This window comes from Ascaphus truei, chromosome 1 (genome assembly GCF_040206685.1).
Source record: "Ascaphus truei isolate aAscTru1 chromosome 1, aAscTru1.hap1, whole genome shotgun sequence".
Classification (NCBI taxonomy): domain Eukaryota; kingdom Metazoa; phylum Chordata; class Amphibia; order Anura; family Ascaphidae; genus Ascaphus; species Ascaphus truei.
The window spans coordinates 365,203,478-365,225,870 of NC_134483.1; the positions used below are offsets into that span (position 1 = coordinate 365,203,478).

Here is a 22,393-nt window from a genome sequence, read left to right on the forward strand (position 1 = left end):
AAATGCAGTTTGTATAATACAACTTAACATGCATAACTTTAAATGAGACTGAATAACTCCGTTAACGTGGTGATAATAGAGGCAAGTTTGCTCCGTGCCAGCTGCTGAGACTCAGTGGCGTGCCCCGACTGATCGTAAGCCACTCTAGTGGGAGGGTCTCTCATTCGCTGGCTCCTGTGAAACTCTTCTTCTGCGACTCCCTCTGGGGAGTAGCAATTGTGAACTTGAGGGTCTGGCTCGGTCATAGGGGGTACCACAGACTCTGCTACTTCAAGACTCTTTCTGGCACAAAGTCCAGTCTCCTGGGGTCCAGAGTATGGCTCGTTGGAGCCACTGAAACAGGTGCATGCGGCCTGGGCCCATTACTCCTTTGGGAGGTGCCCCATGATCTCTAGAAGAGGGTCCATCAATAGGATTCTCTGTGGTTTCCATCACGGATTCCGAGTTTTCTTCACAACCAGTAATAGAGATGGGTTCATGCACTCAATAATATGGTGCTGGAGGGGGGGTACTTATCTGCCAGTGCACTGGGTCCAGGGAGGTCCAGACATCCCAGGGTAAATCAGTGAATAGAAGGGAAGCAGGCACACTGTCTTATGCTAAGAATTTAATGTGCCACAAAGAGATCCAACGTTTCGGCAGTATACAGCTGCCTTTATCAAGAAGAGGGCTACAGAACATAGTGAGGCATGCCACTATATATACCTAGTGAGTACTCACCCTTCCATGATTGTGACAGCCAGTCTCCAGGATGTCGATGCCCACGTGGTGACGTTAGAGCACCAGCGCGACGTGGCGTGATGGCGTCAGACGTCACCGAAGAGGCGGGCACCAGGCAGCAGAGTCCCTCTGCATGATTGTGATAGGCTAGCTGGTCTTCCTGAGTACACACATCATGCAAGAGGCAGCCCTTCTCCTGGACTTTAGCCTTGCTAGAGTATCCTTCCACTAAAAAACGGTAGTATCCGCAGAACCCCAGAAAGGAGCGTAACTCCATTACGTTTTCTGGTCTCGGCCAGTTCACCACAGCGTTGACCTTAGCGGGGTCTGTGGACACAGTGTCCCACGTATGACACTGATGATCTAGCACTCAGCAGACGTTCCTCGAAGACGATATTGTCCAGTAGACTAGGCATTCCCGAGGATTCATATCTCTAATGGTTTTCTGCATTAACAGTTAGAAAGTTGCCGGGGCAACACAAATGCCTTGGGTTATGCAAGTAAATCGAGATAACCCAAGGGGACAGACAAATGCCGTCTTCTCTTGATCTTTGGTGCTCATAATTACCTGGTAGTACCCAGACCTCAGGTCCAGCACGCTGAACCACTGGCTTTCCCGACAGCATGTTGAGAATCTCTTCGCTCCGCAGCAAAGTGTACTGGTCTGGTACGGTAGTTCAGGGTCCGATAGTCTAAACACAAGCGCACCGACCCGTTCTTGATGCGTACTACCACGATCGGGGATGTGTAGGGGCTACGGGATTCCATCACGATTGCCGCATCTCCATTTGTTGTAGGATGTCCCTCATGTCTTCCACATCTCAGGTAGCGATGCGTCAAGAACGTTTCTCGGAATTTCGTGGTGTCATTCAACCGTATCGTGTGCTCAACTTTTGGCTGCAGCCCACATCCATCTCGCTGATCAGGAACACTTCCTGGCGTTCCTCCAAGTTGGAGCTTAGCCGTTCCTACCATTCGACCGACAGGGTCGATTCCCCGAAGTCAAACGGCTGCCCGACCGGCTGATCTTGCACGGTGGCGGCTTTCACTTGAGCCATCCTCTCGATGGGAGTAACTGGGTATATTCTTCCCAGTCTTTGACCTTGGTTAAATGGTATGATGTAAGGGGAGATGTTCTGGATGAACACTTTAATCTTCACTGGAATTAAGGACTTCCACACTCTTACCTCTGGCACGTCTTCCTTGGGCATGCTTTCTAGAGAGAAGTAATGGTCAGCCTCATCACGACTCAGGTAGCAGTACACTGTGTGCATGCACTTTACTCCCCCTGGTGGAATCTCTGTTAACCCCATGGTGTGATTAAATAGATCACCATATCCTTCCTGGACAGAGACCCGGCAGCACTCTTCCTTCAGTACCGGATGGATTTGTAGAGAAGACAGTGTTAGTTCGCAGGCCTCCTGTAGATAAGTTCGGATCACCGCCCACACCACATCGGCGTTGGTCGCCAAGATAATTGGGGAGCTTGGATGCTCACGGGGCTCAGGGCATATCAAAGCCTCCATGTCCATGGTGTGAGACTTGCCGGTGTTCAGCTGCGGTATATCTAGCCGTACTTTTACCACACAGTCGAGGGGGTAGTCCTCATTACTGAGACCCCACAGCTTCATCTCCTCCGTCAACTGCATGGGCAGGTGCTTAAGATGTTGGTCATAGAAGGACCGGTATGAGATAGTCATTTGTGACCCGGTACTCAGCAAAGCCGATGAGTAGATACCTTCCAAGAGGACTCTTGTAATAGCAGCCGGTCCAACACGACTGCAGCTGTCCAGTGGGGATGCGTCATTGGGGGGATGCATCATTGGGGCTAGGCGCTGGGGCAGTCTCTAACGACGTGCAAAGTGCCTTAAACAAAATAGCACACCGTTTCCATGACAGAGGTTACAGTGCAAAGGAGATTGAGGAAGCACTAACCAAAGTAAGACGGATTGACAGGGACACCTTACTTATATCAAGTATGAAAAAGCAAAAGCGTTTCAATGTCATCAGTACATATAGCACGGCCACCAGTTTTATTAAACGAAGTATGCAGAAGAACTAGCATATACTGGCAAATGATAAACTTGGCGGATTTTTCAAAAAACCTCCTCTGTTCTGCTACCGTCAGGGGCGCAACCTGGGTGACCTAACAGTCAGACCCAGCCACCAAATACGCACCTTCGAAAACATGGCAGGCGAGGAAGCCAGGGGCATACAAGTGCCATGGTTGCACTAATGCCCAGTTCATGCAAATAGGACCAACTTTCTCGCATCCGCATAGTGGCACATAATTAAGATCAAACATTATCTCATCATATATGTAGTCTATCTTATAAAATGCCCATGTGGGCAATACTACATAGGGAAAACCACAAAAATGCTTAATGCTAGAGGAAAGAATAGGCATTCATCGATCTACAATCAGAAAGGCACTACAAAGCACGGATGAGGACCTGAAATCCCTACCTGTGGCAAGGCACATTTTGGCGACCATGCGCTGTATGCCTATACTACAAGCACAAACCCCAGCTCAAGGAGGTGATAGAAATAAGTTCATTCTACAACTTGAGGCAAGACTCTGAACTTAAAACCATGGTACCTATGGGCTTGAAAGACGACTTCAAGCTTGGTTGCTTTTTGTAAACCAGCAAGCATAGTTTCTCACGACGTCCATGGGAGCCAACTACCAGACCCAAACCATACCTGGTACTACCATGTGTACATATACTGTCCCCATGTCAGTCATACTTCTTTGAGTTTGATCTGTTGGAACTATGTTAGTTATTGAGTGTTCCTACATTATACGGCTACTACACCCCACTCATCCTTTTATCACTCAACCCCATCCTTCGGGGTATCCCCTGTGTTGCCCACTGCTGTCATGCTCACAGTAATGATCACTGGTCAATTCCACACCAGCGTGCATGGGCCGTGCTATGTCTATACACCAATACATTTGCCATGGTAAACCGATGACGCCTTCTAACAGTCGGGAACCAGGCTTCTCTCAGAGACAACACCAACCAAGATGGCGGACTACTTAACTGCCACACGTGACTTCACGTCATTTGACTGATTTATTCAAAATGGCCTCAGTTTTCAGCACTGATGGACATCAGCTGTCGATTTCTGCCGGCTTTGCAATTTTTAAATTGTTTTTTTTTTGTGGTGGGCTACAACCTGGGTGCAGGTATATGTGTCACTATCACATGATCATATCTACACACACACACACACACACCTATATATATCTATATATCTATATCTATCTCAAAAGGCGTGCTATGGAGCGTAGCCAAATGTATACAACAAGACAAAAATACCCAATGCTACATCCAATGTGACAAAGTACATAGTTAAATACTTCAATGTTCGTATTCTCATGAGTAAGGGTCATTTAGTTAAACCCGTTGGCCAAAGCATTATAATCCTGCAGCCACTTCATGGCATGACCAGTATATGCAGATCCTAACACTACCTGTGAAAATTTTCATTTATCACTGCAGTGTGGGGAGGATGGGCCTCAGTGGACCCGTCCTGCACAGGTACATGGAAAAACCTGGTACTTATAAAATGGGATGGAGCGAGTTTAAGCCCTGGGAGGAGGGGCCACCAACCTCCAACCAACTGATACCAATTGAAATTAATACACAATTCCAGCAAGATCTAACCCCTTCCAGTATTAAGCATTAAGCAAAAAAAAACACATTTGAAAGTAGCTTTCTGCATAACATACATTTAGGGCCCCAGGATATTTCACAATAAAAAAATATATTTTAAATTCACGCTTGCTACTTACACTTGGTGCTTACTGTGCTTTGCTCGCTCTGCGTACTGCATAATGAAGACACACTAGGCGTTCTCTGAAGTGCTGCTCCTTTGCCTGGTCCTCTTGGTCTAGGCAGCGATCTTGTCCCATTCACTATGGTGGCTTTTACAGAAATCTGTTTTCCTCTGGGAGAGCTTAGACCACCTCCTACCAAACATAAAAGACATGTTTTAGACCTCTTGGTGTGGCAGTACTTATCTACAGTCCAAATATTGTAAAAGTAGCCAAATTGCATTTAGCAAAACAATTACCAGTCAATGTATTTGAAACATGTCAATGTGAGAAGACCATATGAACAAATATTACATCTCTTTGCTAGAGCATCTCAATCAGGAAAGCAACAGATACAGTACATGTGAGAATTAAAGCTGCAGTTCAGTCTTTTTTTGTTTTTTTAAATTCAATAGTTTAATGTGGGCAATCTCTAATTACCTAAAGAACTGTATAGCTGCCAGTCAATTCGTTCTCCATGTATTGATCTGTGAAATTTGGCGACATCTTTAGATATGGCATATGTTTTTCATCTGCCTCTGTCAGTCAGTGGAAGCTCATGAATATTCATGAGCACTCCTGCACTAACATGTGCAAGAGGGAGGGCAGGGCTGACAAAGGGGTGTGCCAGGGCTTGTGACAGGACATAAAGGGGCAGTGCCTTAGAAAATACTTGTTAAAATAGAATACAAGAAAATTAGTCTTTCAAAGTTGTTGTTTTTTTTAAAACAGAAAATGCTAAAAGTATTTTTTCTTACTACAGAACTGATTTATTAAAAAAAAACACACATGCAGGATATTGACTGAACTGCAGCTTTAAAGAATAGCCTTTGGTAACAGCATGGTCTTTGAACTCGAGACGTCAACTCAGATTTTACTGATTCACCACTTATGTGGCGTATAAGTTTTCAAAGAGCATTTTTAAACAAATCAGTGACTATGTTCTGGTGAATCCTGGTAAACAAAGTGGTTTGATTTGGTTTTGGACTCGCCTAACCAGTATGCAAAAAACGTCAAACTCTGCAATGCCGTGTGTAATAATATGGCTATTCTATCGCTGTCGCTGTGACAAATAAAAGTACTACACCATGTTAAGTAATGGAGCCTAGTTAAAAGAAAATACGTGTTTATATACTCTCATTTTGTTAATATTTTATCAAATAACCGGGTGGTTGGTCTCAAAGAGGCACTAGACAGATGCACAACTGTTTTCTTATACAATTTCTTATACAATAGTCAACAAATTAGGAAGCATTGATGATTTCCTAAAGTAGCTAATTAGAAGAATCTTAGCTTGGATCATGGTCCCATAAATATGCCTACTACATCTTCGCCCACAGGCACAATTGTACGTGCTCCCTTTATTGACAAGAATAGTGCCCTCTTTAAAGAGCAACAAGTAAAAAGGTGGTAATAAATATGAGTCATCAGACCTGGTCACTATGACCATCCATACACTAATTGTATTGTAAATTCTTGCATATGGGTTTATAAAATACAGCATCAGGAAACACACATTCCCCAATATGAAGTGCCACCCTGCCCATTTGTGGTAGCATTGGACACCCTAATCAAGGCCTACGTTATGGCGGTGCAGTCTGTGCCACTGCAATGAGCCCCGTGGTTACAGAGGCCATGCGCCAGTGGTGTAGCTATACATGCGTGGGGCCCCAGGCAAAAAAATTTTTAGGGCTCCATTATGAGTGACCATATTCCGTAGATTCCGGAGTTTCCAGAAAAAACAAAAAAACACTTTGCGCACCCCTGACAGATTAGGTTGGAAAAAAAAAAAAAAAAAACACATGCGTCCATCAAGTTCAACCTATGCTAAATCTTAAACAGATACTTTATCCTTTATCTATACTTCCTTATTGATCCAGAGGAAGGCAAACAAAAAACCCCAGTGACATATCATCCAATGATATCTCATAAGGGGAAAAATATATTCCTTTCTGACTCCAAATAATGGCAATCAGATTACTCCCTGGATCAACATCCTTCCCATGTATACTTATTTGGTATATCCCTGTATACCTTTCCTTTCTTTTCTAAAAAGATTCAACTTTTTTGGAACAAATCAATTGTATGTCATCACAGTCTCCATTGGTAATGAATTCCACATTTTACTGTCAAGAACTTTTTCCTTTGTTGCTGGTGAAATCTCCTTTCCTCCAACTTTAAGGGACGACCCCAGGTCTTTTGAATGGTCTTTGTGTATTATATAAATTATATAGCAGTATAGTAATACAGTTTGAAATACTGTGTCAATTAATTTCAAGTTACGCTTTTAATAACATAGCGCAGCTGTGCGCAAACTGGGGGGACCGACTGCGGGGGGGGCGCGGGGTTTACAGAGGCCCAGCGGTCTTCCCGAAGGCACTTAAATCAAGTGCAGGGGGAGCGGAAAAGGCCTTTGTAAACCTCACTTACCTTGGCTACGGCGGCTTCTTACATGCGTCGCCATGGCAATGTGACATGACGCCACCGCCGAAGCAAAGGTAAGAGGGGGTAGGGGGCGCCACGGAGAGAGGGGAACTGCCGGCAGGGGGGTGCAGAGGAAAAAGTTTGCGCTCCAAAATAAAAGTATAATGCGCAGTACACAGCATTTAGGATTTTCTTTTTTTTAACAGACAGTTTGTAAGTTCATCTTGAGCAGTGACTATGTTTTTGATGAATAGAGAGAGAGAGGAGAGAGAGAGAGAGAGAGAGACACACACACAGAGAGAGAGAGAGAGAGAGAGAGAGAGAGAGAGAGAGAGAGAGAGAGAGAGAGAGAGAGAGGAGAGAGAGAGAGAGAGAGAGAGAGAGAGAGAGAGAGAGAGAGAGAGAGAGAGAGAGAGAGAGAGAGAGAGAGAGAGACACAGAGAGAGAGAGAGACAGACAGAGACAGAGAGACAGACAGAGACAGACAGACAGACACAGAGAGACAGAGAGACAGAGAGACGGAGAGAGAGACGGAGACACTTGTCCAAGGTCACAAGGAAAGGACACCGGGAATTTCACCAGGCTCCCACTCCGTGCTTTTACTCACTGAACAACGCCTCATACACATTTTCTCTCATTCTCTGCCCCTGGTGTGCTTGTGCGCAACCCATGCTAGTGAACCCAGCAGCCACTATCATTCCATTACTAGTGTTGCGACAATCAAAATAAATGAGGACATCATAAAAGCAATTATTGATGCTAATCAGTCTCTAAAAGGGTTACAAAATAATTTAGAAGGATTTGAGGCTCCACCAATCCACTCAGAAAAATGGGGAAAGTTCAAGACCACAGTCACTTTACACTGGAACGGTCATCCTACCAAAATCTCCACAAGAACAAAACTGATAATCATCCAGGAAGTCAAAGAACCCCAAAGTAATATCCAAGTATCTGCATGTAACTCTCACCTGGGATAATGTGAGTGTTACCGACTACACTATCAGAAAAAGACTGAACAAGAATGGGGTTCATGGAAGGATAGCCAGGAAAAAACCACTGCTCTCTAAAAAGAACATTGCTGCCCACACCAAGTTCACCAAAGACTTTGAACATAGATGCTCCCCAAGACTTTGGAACAATGTTCTCTGGACAAACGAGTCAAAGATAGAAGTCTTTTACCTCAATGAGAAATGTTCTATTTGGCGAAAACCAAACACTGCATTCGAACAGAATAACTTAATCCCAACCATCAAGCATGGTGGTGGGAGTGTGATGGTTTGGGGCTGCTTTAGGACCTGGACAGCTTGACATTATTGAAACCACCATGAATTTTGCATTTTATCAGAATATTCTAGAGGTGAATGTCAGGCTCTCTGTCCATGAGCTGAAGCAAAAGTGGATCATGCAACAAGAAGGGTCCTAAAAATGCAAGCAGATCAACAAAAGAATGGCAGTAGAAGAAGAAATTACTTATTTTAGAATGACCTAGTCAAAGTGCAGACCTAAACCCCATTAAAATGTGGCAGGATCTGAAACGAGCTGTCCACGCAAGGAAGCCATCAAATGTCACTGAGTTGAAGCAGTTCTGTACGGACGATTGGGTCAAAATTCCTTAAAACTGATGTGAGACTGACCAGCAGTTAAAGGAAATACTTAAGGGGTACTGCATCTAAAAGTTCACATACTTTTTCACACATGGATATTGAATGTTGAGTTATTTGTGGAAAATAAATGTTGAAAAAGTATCATCTTATTGTATCATTTGTTTTATCAGGTTATCTTTATTAATCAGGACTTTAAATAAGATCTAATAACATTTCAGGCTTGAAATATATGATAATTCTAAGGGGTTCAAACCCCCCCCTCCCCCCCCCCGACACAAATTTACCCGACAGAGAAAAGATCATCTGGCAGACAGAAAAATATCCTGTTGTCCTGACTTATATAGCAACAAGAGAGATGATCCAAGGCTCCACGGATTTGTAGAAAAATAATTTATTCAAGATACACTTTTTTTTTAATGTTTTGGCCTCACTTAGGCCTTTGTCAAGTGACTGGAAATGAACAACATAATAACCCATCTATATATCCCTCCATATTAGTGAAATTCTTTTTCTACAAATCCGTAGAGCCTTGGATCATCTCTCTTGTTGCTGTATCCCTGGATTGTTGCAGATAGCCATCTCTGAACCAGGAGCTCCGGTATTGCGCAAGTAGCGCCGTTTTTTGCATTCATTTGCATCTTTTTGGAGTGCTATACACCCACATATTTCTATGTCCTTACATACCACAGAAACGAAAAAAAAAAAAGACAAGCTGTGCTTGTCTAAGAATAATGTATTTCAATAGTAAAAAGAAGTAATAACACTCACTCAAACGTGAGAAAACACCGGAGGGCGTGGGGTAGCACGGGCACAAAGGATTTGTGGAGTGTTGGAATCACTCCAGTGGTCCCAGCTGAGGTCCGTGCGGCAATTCCTCTGGTGTCAGCGTCCTGCACTGAATCCTGGAAGTTACGTCATGCGTCTTTGCCTCTGTTCTCATCTGGTGCTAGAGCCTCAAACAATGAAGCTACCGCTTTCAGGTCTCGCGCCTGCCCTTTGGTTCTGGCGTCCGCCGAACACAGGGGGTGACAAACTACTGCCTGTCTCCGTACTACCGCAAGGGTGCCCGTCTCCTAGCATTCTTTAGGGGAATATTATTATACCGCAGTTTACTATTCATACTAGTTGGCCCGTTAATTAACATCACATGGCATACCACCATTCAGTGTGTCCAGTTCAGTGACCCCACAACTAGTTAACAAAATTAATATCCAATTAGTGTTCACTCTACTACATAACACTGCACCAGTCTAACAGAGTTGCTTTTAGGGCTGCTGGCTGTGTAGCTATAGCCATTTAACGGATTGAACATTTCCAACATTTACTTAATAAAACTTGTAGTATTTAATGGACTGATGGGTGCGTGTCCTGTGCCTGTCCACTCGCCTTGAAACACACACACATACACACACAAACACACACACGAGTTGCTGGAGGCAACTCAAAAGGGGTGGGTACAGGAGGGGTAGTGGGTGGAAATGAGAACTGTGCCCTGCTGCCCCTCTGTCAGTGCCAGGCAGGCAGGGCTATAGTATATAGCAGCAGGGTCAAACGAAGCATTTCTCTCAAAAACCAATATACAAATACAGTACTGTAGTAGCACAGGCCTTGGTCTTTAAGAGTGGATTTTGCAAATGCTCTGCTGATAGGTCTACAAAAACATAATATCAAAGCACTGCATTTGGTGCAAATCACCACTTTTGTCTTCTGCAGGCAAGGTGATCAACTCGCCAGTATTAAAAGACCTACACTGGCTCCAGGTGGACCAAATGGTTAATTTTTAGATCTTGACCCTTACCTTTAAGGCAGTGTTTCTAAACTCCAGTCCTCAGGGAACCCCAACAGGTCAAGTCTTAAGGATATCCCTGCTCCAGCAAAGGTGTGTCAATCAGCGGCTCAGTCATTTTGACTGAGCCACCTGTGCTAGAGCAGGGATATCCTTAAGACCTGACCTGTTGGGGTTCCCGGAGGACTGAAGTTGGGAAACACTGCTTTAAGGTCACACAAGGACTAGCCTCCTCCACCTACCTTCAAAACTACCTAATCAGTAACGCCTCTAAATCGGGCCCTTAGATCTGCCATCGCCCCTCAACTGGTTGAGCCTTGGTTTAAGGTCAATAAAGCTAGAGAGTTTTTTCAAGAACCGCCCCAAGATTGTGGAATAAGCTCTCTGCTGCTTTAAGGAATCCATAAGCTTTACTTCTATTCAGAAAGGAATTAAAAACCTCCCTTCTTAAACAAAAACATTGCAAACAGCCCAATACATTGGCAGCTAGCTTTCCTGATCCCTTTCGTGCTTCCCACCCTTTGTAGATCTTTCTCGTTTCCCTATAGGATTTATTTCAGTGAGTCCCGATTGTAGGTCTGGGATGGGTGTCCTCCCTAAGTTCCTACACGTGCTCTAGTACCAAGTTCCTTAGAAAAAATGTGAAATAAAACCTTAGGCTAGCTAGTAGCAAGCCTAGTATAACACTAGCATGTATAACAAGTAAATGTAACCAGTGGTGGCTTAGGCAGCATGGTATTGGCACAGTGATTGGCTTGTTTTATATTAATAAATGTATATCCGACTCCTAAACCAGTTACTGTTTCATCTCTCAGTAACATGGGTGCGGGGGCCCAAAAGACAAGGACACTCATTTTTGTTAGTACGACTCATAGTATTAGTATATTCATATGGTGCCAGTCAGGTGATAATTCCAAGTGAGCATAGATGTTACAGTATGTTGTGCTTCTGTTTGGCATAGGACCACAGCTTGGGTGCTTGCTTTCTGGTCCCCCACTAGATGGTCAAAATAAAATAGGATATCGTTTATAGTCTTTGGCAATGTAATGACGGACTGGCAGTGGCGTTGTAGACAAGCCACTGCAGACTATGGCACTGAGTGACAGTGTTATTTGTTAAGTGTCAAGTCAGTGAGTGTAGTGGACTGCACACAGCGGTGGGAATGAAAGCTGCATCTGCTGTATGTCACCATGGACATTAAGTCACTCAGCTCACCATGCAAATCAATACTCATCACTGACTGCATTAACAGGTTCACTTGTCTCAGTCTCACTCTCACGGACTGCAGAAACAGGTTCACTTGTCTCAGTCTCACTCTCACGGACTGCAGAAACAGGTTCACTTGTCTCAGTCTCACTCTCACGGACTGCAGAAACAGGTTCACTTGTCTCAGTCTCACTCTCTCATTACTACCTCTTTTCACTGATCGTCTATCACTTTTATAGCAATAGAACCCGTGGCGTGCTGAATTGATGATGGATAAGTGTAATAATAAGCATAATGTAGTGGTGGTGAAGTTAGAGCAAACAATAGAATAATAAAACAGCTTCTTGGCAGTTGTCAAGATTATTAAGAAATCCACAGCATAATGTAGTGATGTGAAAACTTTACAAACAATGAGTAGTTGTCAATATAAATTGTCAAAGCTAACAGGAAAAGTGCATTAATGATGAAGCATTTCTCATTATAAGATTAGCAATAAGAAAGATGTACATGTCCTGGAGCCCTTCCCCACCCGTGTATTACTGAGAAGGAACAATGGAACAGTATCTGTGATTTAGAACATACATACACATTATTAAACAAGCCCTGTGAGTGCCCATGCCAATCTTACGTAATTGGTGGCTGGGGGCCGGCCTGCATTTCCAGCTAGGTGTCAATTCCAAGTCAACCAAGATACTATGTTGTGCCACTGTCTGGCACAGCATGGCAGTTTGTGTGCTGGATTGTTTGGGCAACAACTACATGGTCATAATAAAATCTAACCACATTTGCAAGGTTTGGTTTTGCAATAAGATGAAGGTGGTGATGGTATTGGTGGTGGCACATGAACACCACAACAAACAACACAGCTGGCACGCAGGGACAGACTTGGTGGCAACTGGCAAGTCCGTGAGAGACTAATTATGCAGCCGCTTAGCTACTCTTAGTTTGTCAGCCTCTCTGACTGAAAGATGTGTTAAATACAGTAGTTATTGTTACTTAATTACTCAACTGGATTCAGTTGCTCAATGCAAGTAGACTAGTGACAGTCAAGTGGACAATGCTTTGATTCACAGATATAACTCAGTGCTGACAGTTTTCACAGGTCAATAATTATTGTGAGTAAAATGTACCTTTATTATAGCACTTTAATATTTTTTATATTAGTTTCAAAGGTCGACATGTTGTCCTCCTTTCAGCCCACGCATTCCACTAGTGCACAGCTAGCTTCGTCAGGGATGTGAGGTAACTCACGAGTGAAGAAACACCCTGCTGAAATACCCTCTACTGTTGCTCAATTGTTCCTCGAGTGACCAATGAGTGCTATCATGCTTGATTGATAAAACACACAATCGTACTTACTGTTTGTTGGCAATCAAGACTAACACTGTGCCAAAACTTAAATCATGAAAAAAGATTATACATAATAAATACTAGATAGCAAACATTTAAGTGCCAAATGGCTTGTACAAAAACAACAGTTAGAGTCACATCCTGCAATTCTGACGTCCTCCTTCCCATAGAGGACATTCTTTTTGGCCGACATTCCTGCACTTTGGCTGATACTGATATACTGGTATCAACCTTTACTTGGGGTTTCACAAAGGCATTCCATTTAAAAGGCAAGTACCACTGTGGTGTAGACCCGCTAGGAAACGGGCCTGATGACTGGTTTACCCACGAAATGTTTTCCCCCTTTATTATTTACTCATTTGTTATCCATCCCACTTTTTTTTATATACCTTCCCTCGCCACATTTTTGGCTTTTGCATTTCTCCCTTATCCCCCCCTTTTTTTGCCCTCGTCTTTGGCTTGCCTACCCCAGTGTGACCCATCCCCTGTTGACTTGCGTGTACACAACTTGCTTTGATTTTGCATTTTTCTTGGCTTTTGTTTAGCTTTATCCTATTTTTGAACTCACTTATATTTTTGGATTCACTGCTTACTGTGTCTTTTATATGTAACCTCAGTAAAAAATATTTCGTTTCACTCACCTTGTTTATCTTTTTAGTGTGCGGGTTCCCCTGTTATACATAAAAACATTTAGGTGTCTCTCTGGTTCCCTGCACCTTCCCGTTACTTTGATAACCTTCGTGGGCGTGCTGATTCTCACCACTATATTAGTATCAGTTATCTCAAGTCATATAAAACTAAGGTACTACTACAGCCATATAGATGTACAACACCACACATACTGAATTAAAATATAAATGTCAGAGGTTTCATTTGAATGGGGGACCTAAACCCAGATCCTGCTGCAATGCATGATCAATGGGAATACAACAAAGTATAAATACAGAAGTCAATATGATAAAAAAAAAAAAAATTTAAATACACCTTATTAGGCTAAAAAAATAACTGTAGAACCATCAACTAAAAAATGCTAACATTCTCATTCAATTAAAAAAAAAAATTCTTCTTTAAAGAGAAAGGGAATATCAATAAATGACATTCCCAATACACTACATTTGGTGAACCACACAGCCAGATGCAGTGAAAAGATGGCTACATCCGTAATAGTGAACAAATGAGTACCTAAAGTACAGAGTGCAATAGAATCATAAACACAATAAAAATGCAAAGGAAAGATAAACACACTCCTATATCAATCATGTAAAGCATCGAAAATGACAAAAAGAAGTCTGTGCTGGCAGAGGTGATTCACTCCGACCAGGTTTTTACGGTTCTGGATTGAGTATTGATCATATCTATCTGGACCGGTGCTGGTCTGTCACTCTCCTCCTGATCCAGGAACAGGTGGCGGCATTTGACAGAGATAAAGAGGAATTAGTCCCCAACAGCACCTTTGGCATTTGGTCTGAGTACATAAAGTATACCCACTGTCTGGGCAACTATGTGCTGGCAAACGAGCCCTTCCTCTACCGAGGAAGAGGCTCACCAGACTGGTACTGCGAGTACCAGTAATGCGGGTAGTTTTGTCATTCTATGCCAACATACTCCTCATGGCCCAGAACCTAGATTATCTGTAGCGGATACAAGCATACCAAGAGGTCCATACTGCGGCCTCGAGATTGGATCAACTGGTCCAATTGCTCCAGCCTTTTGGCAGCTCCCTTACAGGTAGGCTCCTTGTCCCCTATATTCTATCATGCAGAGCTATACACTTATGTATCTAGGAGTCTCTACCTGTCCGCTGCAGAGAAACCGACCCCAGACAACTTTAGAGAGCTTGAGGACAGGCCATAGCCCGGTCAAGGGCGCATCGAGTAAAAATGCTTTCCCTCATGGGGGAGTGCTCTGGTGATCAACGATCTGGTAGTCAGTCAGCTGTGGTACCGACTGATAGCCATGAGTCTGGCCCCTGTCAGCCATATCCAGGAGTAGGTTGCCAGACTTCATTTGGATGGGGAATCATTGGGTTTCTGCAGGAGCCTCCCACTGGGAGATGGTGGTTATGGAGTGATGTGTATGTAGCCCGGTCCTCCCTTTAGCTCTCCTCATCTCCGCTGCAGGCGGATAACCGGTAAGGGCGCTACCATCTTTGTGCGCTAGCATGCGCCGAAAAGGTTCGTGCATGCGCCGAAAAGGTTCCAGCAGCTCCAAGGGCTGCACAACACATGACAGTACAGGCAATAGGGCTGCTAGAATCTCCTGAGGGGAGATTGGAACTTTGGGTGTGCTTGAAGTTTGAGCTGACAGTTAGGAAAGTGGCAGTTGGTGCTCGGGCAAGGAAGGCGTAAGTTATATGTGCAGGTGTCAGTGGCACCTGCACTGGGCCAGATACCCCCTATTATGCCCAAGCTAGGCCCTGACTCCCACATAGTTTGTGGCTGTAATAGGGACTTGCCCCTCAGATAGGGACCCTACCCTGCTTAGCAATATTAGTGTTAGGGACAAGAGACGCCGCACGGTGACAGAGAGGCTTGCGCCACATTAAATAACACAACAATTTCCTACAAGTTGTCTGTTTGGCCTTTACAATACCGGTCACCTCCTTTGAGAACCATTAAGCAAAGAGTAGTAAAACATAACATTTGACAGCAGATAAGAGCCACTTGGCCCATCAAATCTGACTCTTTCTTCATATTTAGGATAGCCTCACGTCTATCCAAAGCATGTTTGCAGTTCCGTAATGTATTAGCCCCAACCACCTTTGTTGGGGGTGTGACAAACGGCTTACTCCGGGGCTCCGCCGTCTGTCCGGGACTGTTAGAACACGGTCTTTTAGGGTAGGTTAAATGATGAGACGTCACGTACTGTTCCTTTAAACAGGCTATGCCTGGTTTATTCAGTCCCAGGCACTGAGACTGCCACAGTTTAAACAGAAAACAAAGCCAAACAAAAAGCTGCTCGTCTGAGCGATAACTTAAACTTAGATGTCCCTGACTCAGAGTTGGAAGTGGCTTGTCCACTTCCACCAACAAAATAAGTACCTTTGCAGTCTTTAGACAAACTAACAGAATGAATGAAGCGATTTGGGAAAGAGGCTTTCTCACTCCTCTGCAGTTCAGCAGCCTTCCAGGCTCTTGGGCGGGGCCCAGAGGAAACAGGAAACAGGTCTTATATACCTGAACTCTAATCAGCATGACAGGTGACAGAAAACAGGCAGCAGACAAACTGTGGAATGGAGTGCCTGTACCACGAGGCTGCCCTGTTCAGCTTAGACAGGACAGAAACTGTTCAGTATCCTGGGAGCCCTGTATATGGAGTTTATTACCAACCCCTGGTTTCTGTCACAGGGGACATTCCACAATCTTGTGTGAGAACAAGTATTCGGTCACAATTCACCTGTCACAAACTTCAGGAGCATAACCACTCTTGCTCTAGTACTTTTTCCTGGAATATGCTTCTCTCTCGTACTTTGTTTAATCCCTTCATCCATTAAAAAGTTGAACTCATAGCTCACCTCTCCCTTTTATCCTCTAAGCTGTACATATTAAAGTACTTTCGTCTTTAATGATGAGTCTTATGTTGTACATCACACACCATATAGTAGCCGATCTTTGCACAATCCTCAATGATCTATAAAGTGGTATCACTTCCTCTGCTGTCAATACCTCAACCTTCAGTATACAACACAATGGCTTTACCTACTGCAGTTACATTGCTTGTCTTTTAAGTCACCTGAAAATAACTTCCAGATCTTTCCTCTATAGTAGTACAGTCATTTGGCTCTCTTCCTTTTATTTTTAAAAAAATCTACGAACCTGCCTGACAAAGGTCTGCTGCGTCTAATATTGCATATTTTCGTTTTTCCCGCTGTCTCAGGATTTCACATAAACACTCCACCCTGCCAAAGAACCTCTTAAATAATTTCCCATATATGAACAGCCAGCACCAGCCCAAAATCTATAAACAGTTTGTGACATGACTAAACCATCCCGATTAAATCAATCAAAATCAATGAATGTGAAACTGTGACCCACAATTACATAATATTTTTTCCCCCATCTGTAAGTATTAGGTCCTTTAGAACCCTAACCTTTCAGTCTAGAACCAAAAATTCAAATCTCATTAGCACTAAACATAATTGCTTAAAGGAGCAGTTTCCCGGTTTCTCCCATCACACAATCTCTTTATTGGATGTACAGTAAGCAGGGGGGTCCTCAGACCTAAACCGTGGTTCTGAGATACATACCAGTGAAGGAGCCACCCGTACTTACTTATATTTTAGGTTATATGCGGTTTATAATTTTTCTCATAAGGTCTACTTTGAGGTGGCTGAATGTTTAAATAAAATAAATAAATGATGATTTAAGTATTAAACAGCATGTGATGCTAGTTGTGACAATGGCAGCATAAGTAACGAAGGTGCTGAGCTACTGGGAAATCTGAGGGAATGGCAACAAACTGAAAGCACTGGAAAAGGCAGTGATCGTCTCGGGTTTCTCTATTGGAGCCTCTACGTTTCTTTTAATGATATACTGTACAGTATTCGTGTTTTCCATGTTGCTGCATTTTTCCAAGGGATGTGCTATGAATTTCCCACATTATAGCAGTTTATGAACATGTATCCCGTGGGATGCTAAACGATTCAAAGTGTTTTAGTAAACCGGGACCGACTCATTCAAGCCTCAAGTATTAACATTTTGATGACATATCACCTTACCCATCGCAAACGTCATTTAAGTACTGGGAAAACAACTTAAACACTAGCTAGCAAACAACTTTCAAAAACAGCCTGTTATGCAATTGCGATTTCTCTTAACAAAATGTAAACGTTTACACATTTCCATCCTAAAGCAAGGGCTATGCCCGTTTATTTTCTTTTGCCCGCTACATTACATGTATTTTCAACTGGGTCAAACAGCTAAACAACCAACATGGCTCTGAATCCAACGGACACTTACACCACCACGGAAGCACGATGATTGCGGTATAGTGCCTATTTGCTGTCACGTGCTATTGTATTACGGATTTACTTCAACAGTACAAAATATGTTTTTGTACACTGTCCTTTAACGTATTCATTAATTTGGGAAGACAAGCAATGCAAATTGTCCCTACTTCTTTTATATTAGTGTACTCCAGGGCTGCCATCCCAGTATTTTTTTTTTTAATCCTGCTTTTGTCTTTCAAAAATTCTTCTAAATCCATAGAAACTCCCTCATATCTACTGACATCCACCCCCCCCCAACCCCCCCAATAATTAGGAACCTGACCTTACCTCGGTCAATGAGGCACCATGGGTCGCAGTCTGTCTCCTTTAAGTGCAGGGTGTTGCAGGGCACAAGAATAGAGGACCGGGTGGTGAATGACAGCCACTGTGCCGTCATACAGCCTGCAGTTTGGCGCCTTTAAGCCACGCCGTGTAGAAAGTAAAAAAGGAGGCTGCTTCTTCCCACTCGTCTGCCCTGCCAAGCTTGCAAATATGCTTGAAAGCAGACAGGTATCCTGTAATCCGTTGTGGCCCCCAAATCCTCCAAAAAAGGATAAAATCCTTGAAACCGGCGGCCCTGGTGTACTCTATTTGGCAATACTAAATGAATTAAAATGCTAGGACGCAAATTTGCAGCCTGCCCTATCCCAACGGCAGGCCAATAAGCTTACATTGCATATCAAATGTTGTCCCAACCTCCCCACTCACGTCCGGCAAAATAATTATACCAATAGCGACCTCAACTGCGATGCTTCCTCCTGGACAAACGCAGTTGCGAATCGGTCAATCACTGCCACGGTTTCCCTATGTGCGTCCCACAATACTTTGCCATGAGCCATGCAACAGGCTGCTACACTCAGCTTTCCTATGGGCTTCTAATGTCAACCTCCAGCATTACAGGAAGTGCCTCGTCTCATAGCCACCCTGTAAGTATGATTATACAGAAACTGCCGCCCCTTTTGTTCTGCATGACAACGTTGATGACATCACACATTTAATGTAATGACCGGGTGTAATTAAATATACTGCGCAGCAACCGTTTGGCCAGTTGACTGACCTTAGACGTAAACACCCACTGACTTAAAAAGGAAAATTTCAGACGATAATGGCTTAAACAGCCGCTTTGTACCATATTTAATTATCCCCATAATCTGTAATAATGCAATATAGGCAAACTTTAGTTGTTAAAATAGAAGTGCAGTGAATTTGTTGAAAAGTCTCCCAACAGAGGGTTGTAAAGCAGGGGTGTGCAAACTGGGGGTGCGCGAGATTATCTGCAGGGGGGGGGGGGGGGCGGGGTTTACAGAGGCCCCGCACACTCCCAGAAGGCATTTAAATGAAATGCTGGGGAAACGGCGAAGTCCTCTGTAAATTGCACATATCTTGGTTCGGGCGGCTCCTGGAGATGCGTCGCCATGGTAACGTAACGTCATGACGCCTGAACCAAGGTAAGGGGGGGGTGCGCGTGCAGAGAGGGGCGCAGGAGAAAAAGATTGCGCTCCCTGTTGTAGAGAAGTATAAATTATGGAAATAAAAAGTTATTGGGCTAGAAAGAAAAAAAGCCAAGGATCATATAGGGTTGGAGGATTTAAAAACCGGCAGACTAGGCGTCAAAATGTGTTTCCCCGCCCCCACCCCAAATTGTGTGTTTTATTTTGCACTAAAAATAGTACATTTGTAGTCTGTAGTTTGAGTTGTATTTCTTCCGTATCAGAAAAGTGATTCATTCTAGTTTCTGCAAAGAGAGATTAAGGGGTGGGTTGGTATAGACAAACATTTACAAATACGTATGCATCTCTTTTATGTTTTGTTTCTTTGTTCAAAACACTGAAGTCAATATCACTCACATTTGAGAAACAAATGAAACTAGCATATTGTTCATTAATAGAATTTGTATTCTATTAAATGTGATGTCAATCATGTCACGAAGTGCAAGTAGAGGGTAGAGTTATGGATGCCAGGGCAGGGGCAGTAACTGAACTTCCCAACTTTTGATAATTTAATTTGTCATCCATCATTAACTTTTAAATTGCAGTAGCACCATAAGCACATCACAGACCAACATCATCTACTTCGTCTTATCATATACCTCCCTCTACTGCTCGCTTGCTTTTATACATACTGCAACTACAATATAGAAGTCTGCCTACGGCTGGGCAACAGCTAAATGATATGAAGATTTAGGTAGTGAGGAACATTCCATTCACAACCACTCAATAGAATTACCTAAATCCAACCTAACGATAAGTCACATTTACAGTGCGTAGAACAAAAGGAAAGCACTAGAGCTGCAGCAGCTGACATTTTGCTGCACAAACCATAACTTTACAAAACAAACGTTTATCCTTGCTCACTTCACAACTCTAAAAATTTAATTTTATTCTGTACTATAAACTTAAAGGAATGTCTTCACCTTTATTGAAACCATACCTTAAACCCCTCTGCAGTCAAAGACAACAAACATGTATTCCCTGCCGTGCAGAGTGATTGTCAGATATTACAAGTTACTGCCCTGTACAAAGATTGCATTGAGCTGCTTTCATGTCAAATCATTTACAGGAATTACAAAGGAATTAAACGGTTTCCCCAAATCAATGGAGTTGATCGTTTTGTCTGGTGTTCTTTGGGGAAGGATTAATAGGGCATCAAGGATGTGTAAAAGTTGGCACTACCATCTGGAATTGCCCGGGTTTGGTATAGAACAAAGCCCCACATACAGTATATTAACCATCACTGTGCTTCATTAGTTGGCTTTAGAAGTTTGATTTCCCACATCATTGGCAGAGACAGGGCTGCAAATGAACCCACAAGTGTGCTATTTTTGTTTGCTCTATACAATACGACGGTGGAGGATTTTTGTCACATTTCACTCACCATAACTTGTGTCTGGCTATACCCACTACCAGCGTCACATTGCATAGCCAGCACAACAAACCTCACACTAGCCAAAAAGGTTGAAACCACTCTCAAAATGTTGCCTAAGATCAAGTGTACTATCTGTTCTAGTAGAGATAGAACAAACCAATGCTTCATAAGATCAATTGTATCCATATAATGGGATAAACACTCAATTGGACTCCACATACATTGTGGAAGATATCAGCATCCCACAGCCAGGGAATGGGGAACTAGTACCTTGTGCTGCCAATGGCTTTAACACAATGATAAAAGTACAATATATATGTCCCCTATTGAATAATAAGCCATAAATATGGAAACAGAGCTGAAGTAACTCACTCAGTGGGTGTCCATGTATCCTGTTCATCCAAGGAGTCCATACTGAAGATCAAGCGTCATCTTAATCTGTCAGAGGTAGGCAAACAAAAATAGAAACAAGGCAGAGCACTGCCAAAAAATAATTCGGAGGAGGCTCACATTAGAAAAATAAAAAAAAAAGTTTATTGGATCAAAAACCCTTGATGCAGTAACAACGCACCTACGCACTTCGGGCTGTACGCGCTTTTATCAAGGTGTAAGTAACAATGGTTAAAACCGGCATATAAAACCTTACACATTAGCGCTAAAGAATTACGTCACGTGTCGTCGTCCAATAAACCTCGCGCTCATCCATAATTAGAGCTAGCACCGGTCCCAATTGGATACTGACATTTTGAACAGAAAAAAAACTAATGAACAGATCCCCATAGACATGGGGTGCTTAAACTGCTTGAGCTGTGCCTTCCTGCCCGGGAGCCGCAGCGTTAGCATCAACCCCCCCCCCCTTCCCAATAACACAGCGTCAAATGACACTGCGGGTAATGTGATGTCACATGACCCCGCGGCGTCATTTGTCACCGCAGAAAGCAAGTGAGTTACAGAGGCCTCACAGGCATTTAATTTAAATGCCATGGGGAAGAGTGTGGGGCCTCTAACTGCCCACGCCCTCACTACAAAGTCTCCCAGCCCCCCCATTTTGTGCACCACTGCCGTAGACAACCAATGTCTGAGGGTCGGTGAAAGTGGGGTGTCATGAGCATATCCACAGCCGCACGCACTGCACCTGGGGGCACACATACTGGCGTGACCCTTGGACATCAATAAGAAATTCAAAACTTCAATAGAAATAAAACATACAAAACTGCCAAAATGAATGCCCAATATGTAAGTGAACCCAATGCCTAAACGAACATTAAAGCCATTACAAATGTAAACCACGGTAATGGAACACCAAAAGAAAGGAATGAAAAATTTAGAAATGTAATGAAAAGGAAAATAAAGAAAAAATGAAAAAAAAGACAATAATAAATGGGATTGATACCTCAAATAGTCTCGAAAAAAGATTTTTTTTCATATATATATAACATTAACTAAATATTAATCTATGAATATAAAAAATATATATTATATTATATATATACACATACACATACACATGTAGAGGTATCCGTACCGTGTTAGCCGAGCTTCAATAATCAAAAAAATGAATAGATGATACCGTTCTGTGGCTAACGAAATGCTTTTATTTGTGCGAGCTTTCGAGATACACTGATCTCTTC

General features: G+C 43.1%; 1 protein-coding gene across 1 annotated transcript in view; it reads right to left on the minus strand.

The window, feature by feature from the left end:
• The window catches only part of LOC142499260 (microtubule-associated tumor suppressor 1 homolog), a 99,387-nt gene that overhangs the window by 24,614 nt on the left and 52,380 nt on the right, over positions 1 to 22,393 (minus strand). The window contains exon 4 of the mRNA XM_075608400.1: positions 4,520 to 4,696. Within this exon, the coding sequence (XP_075464515.1) occupies positions 4,520 to 4,696 (177 nt within the window). The remainder of the gene's footprint in view (positions 1 to 4,519; positions 4,697 to 22,393) is intronic.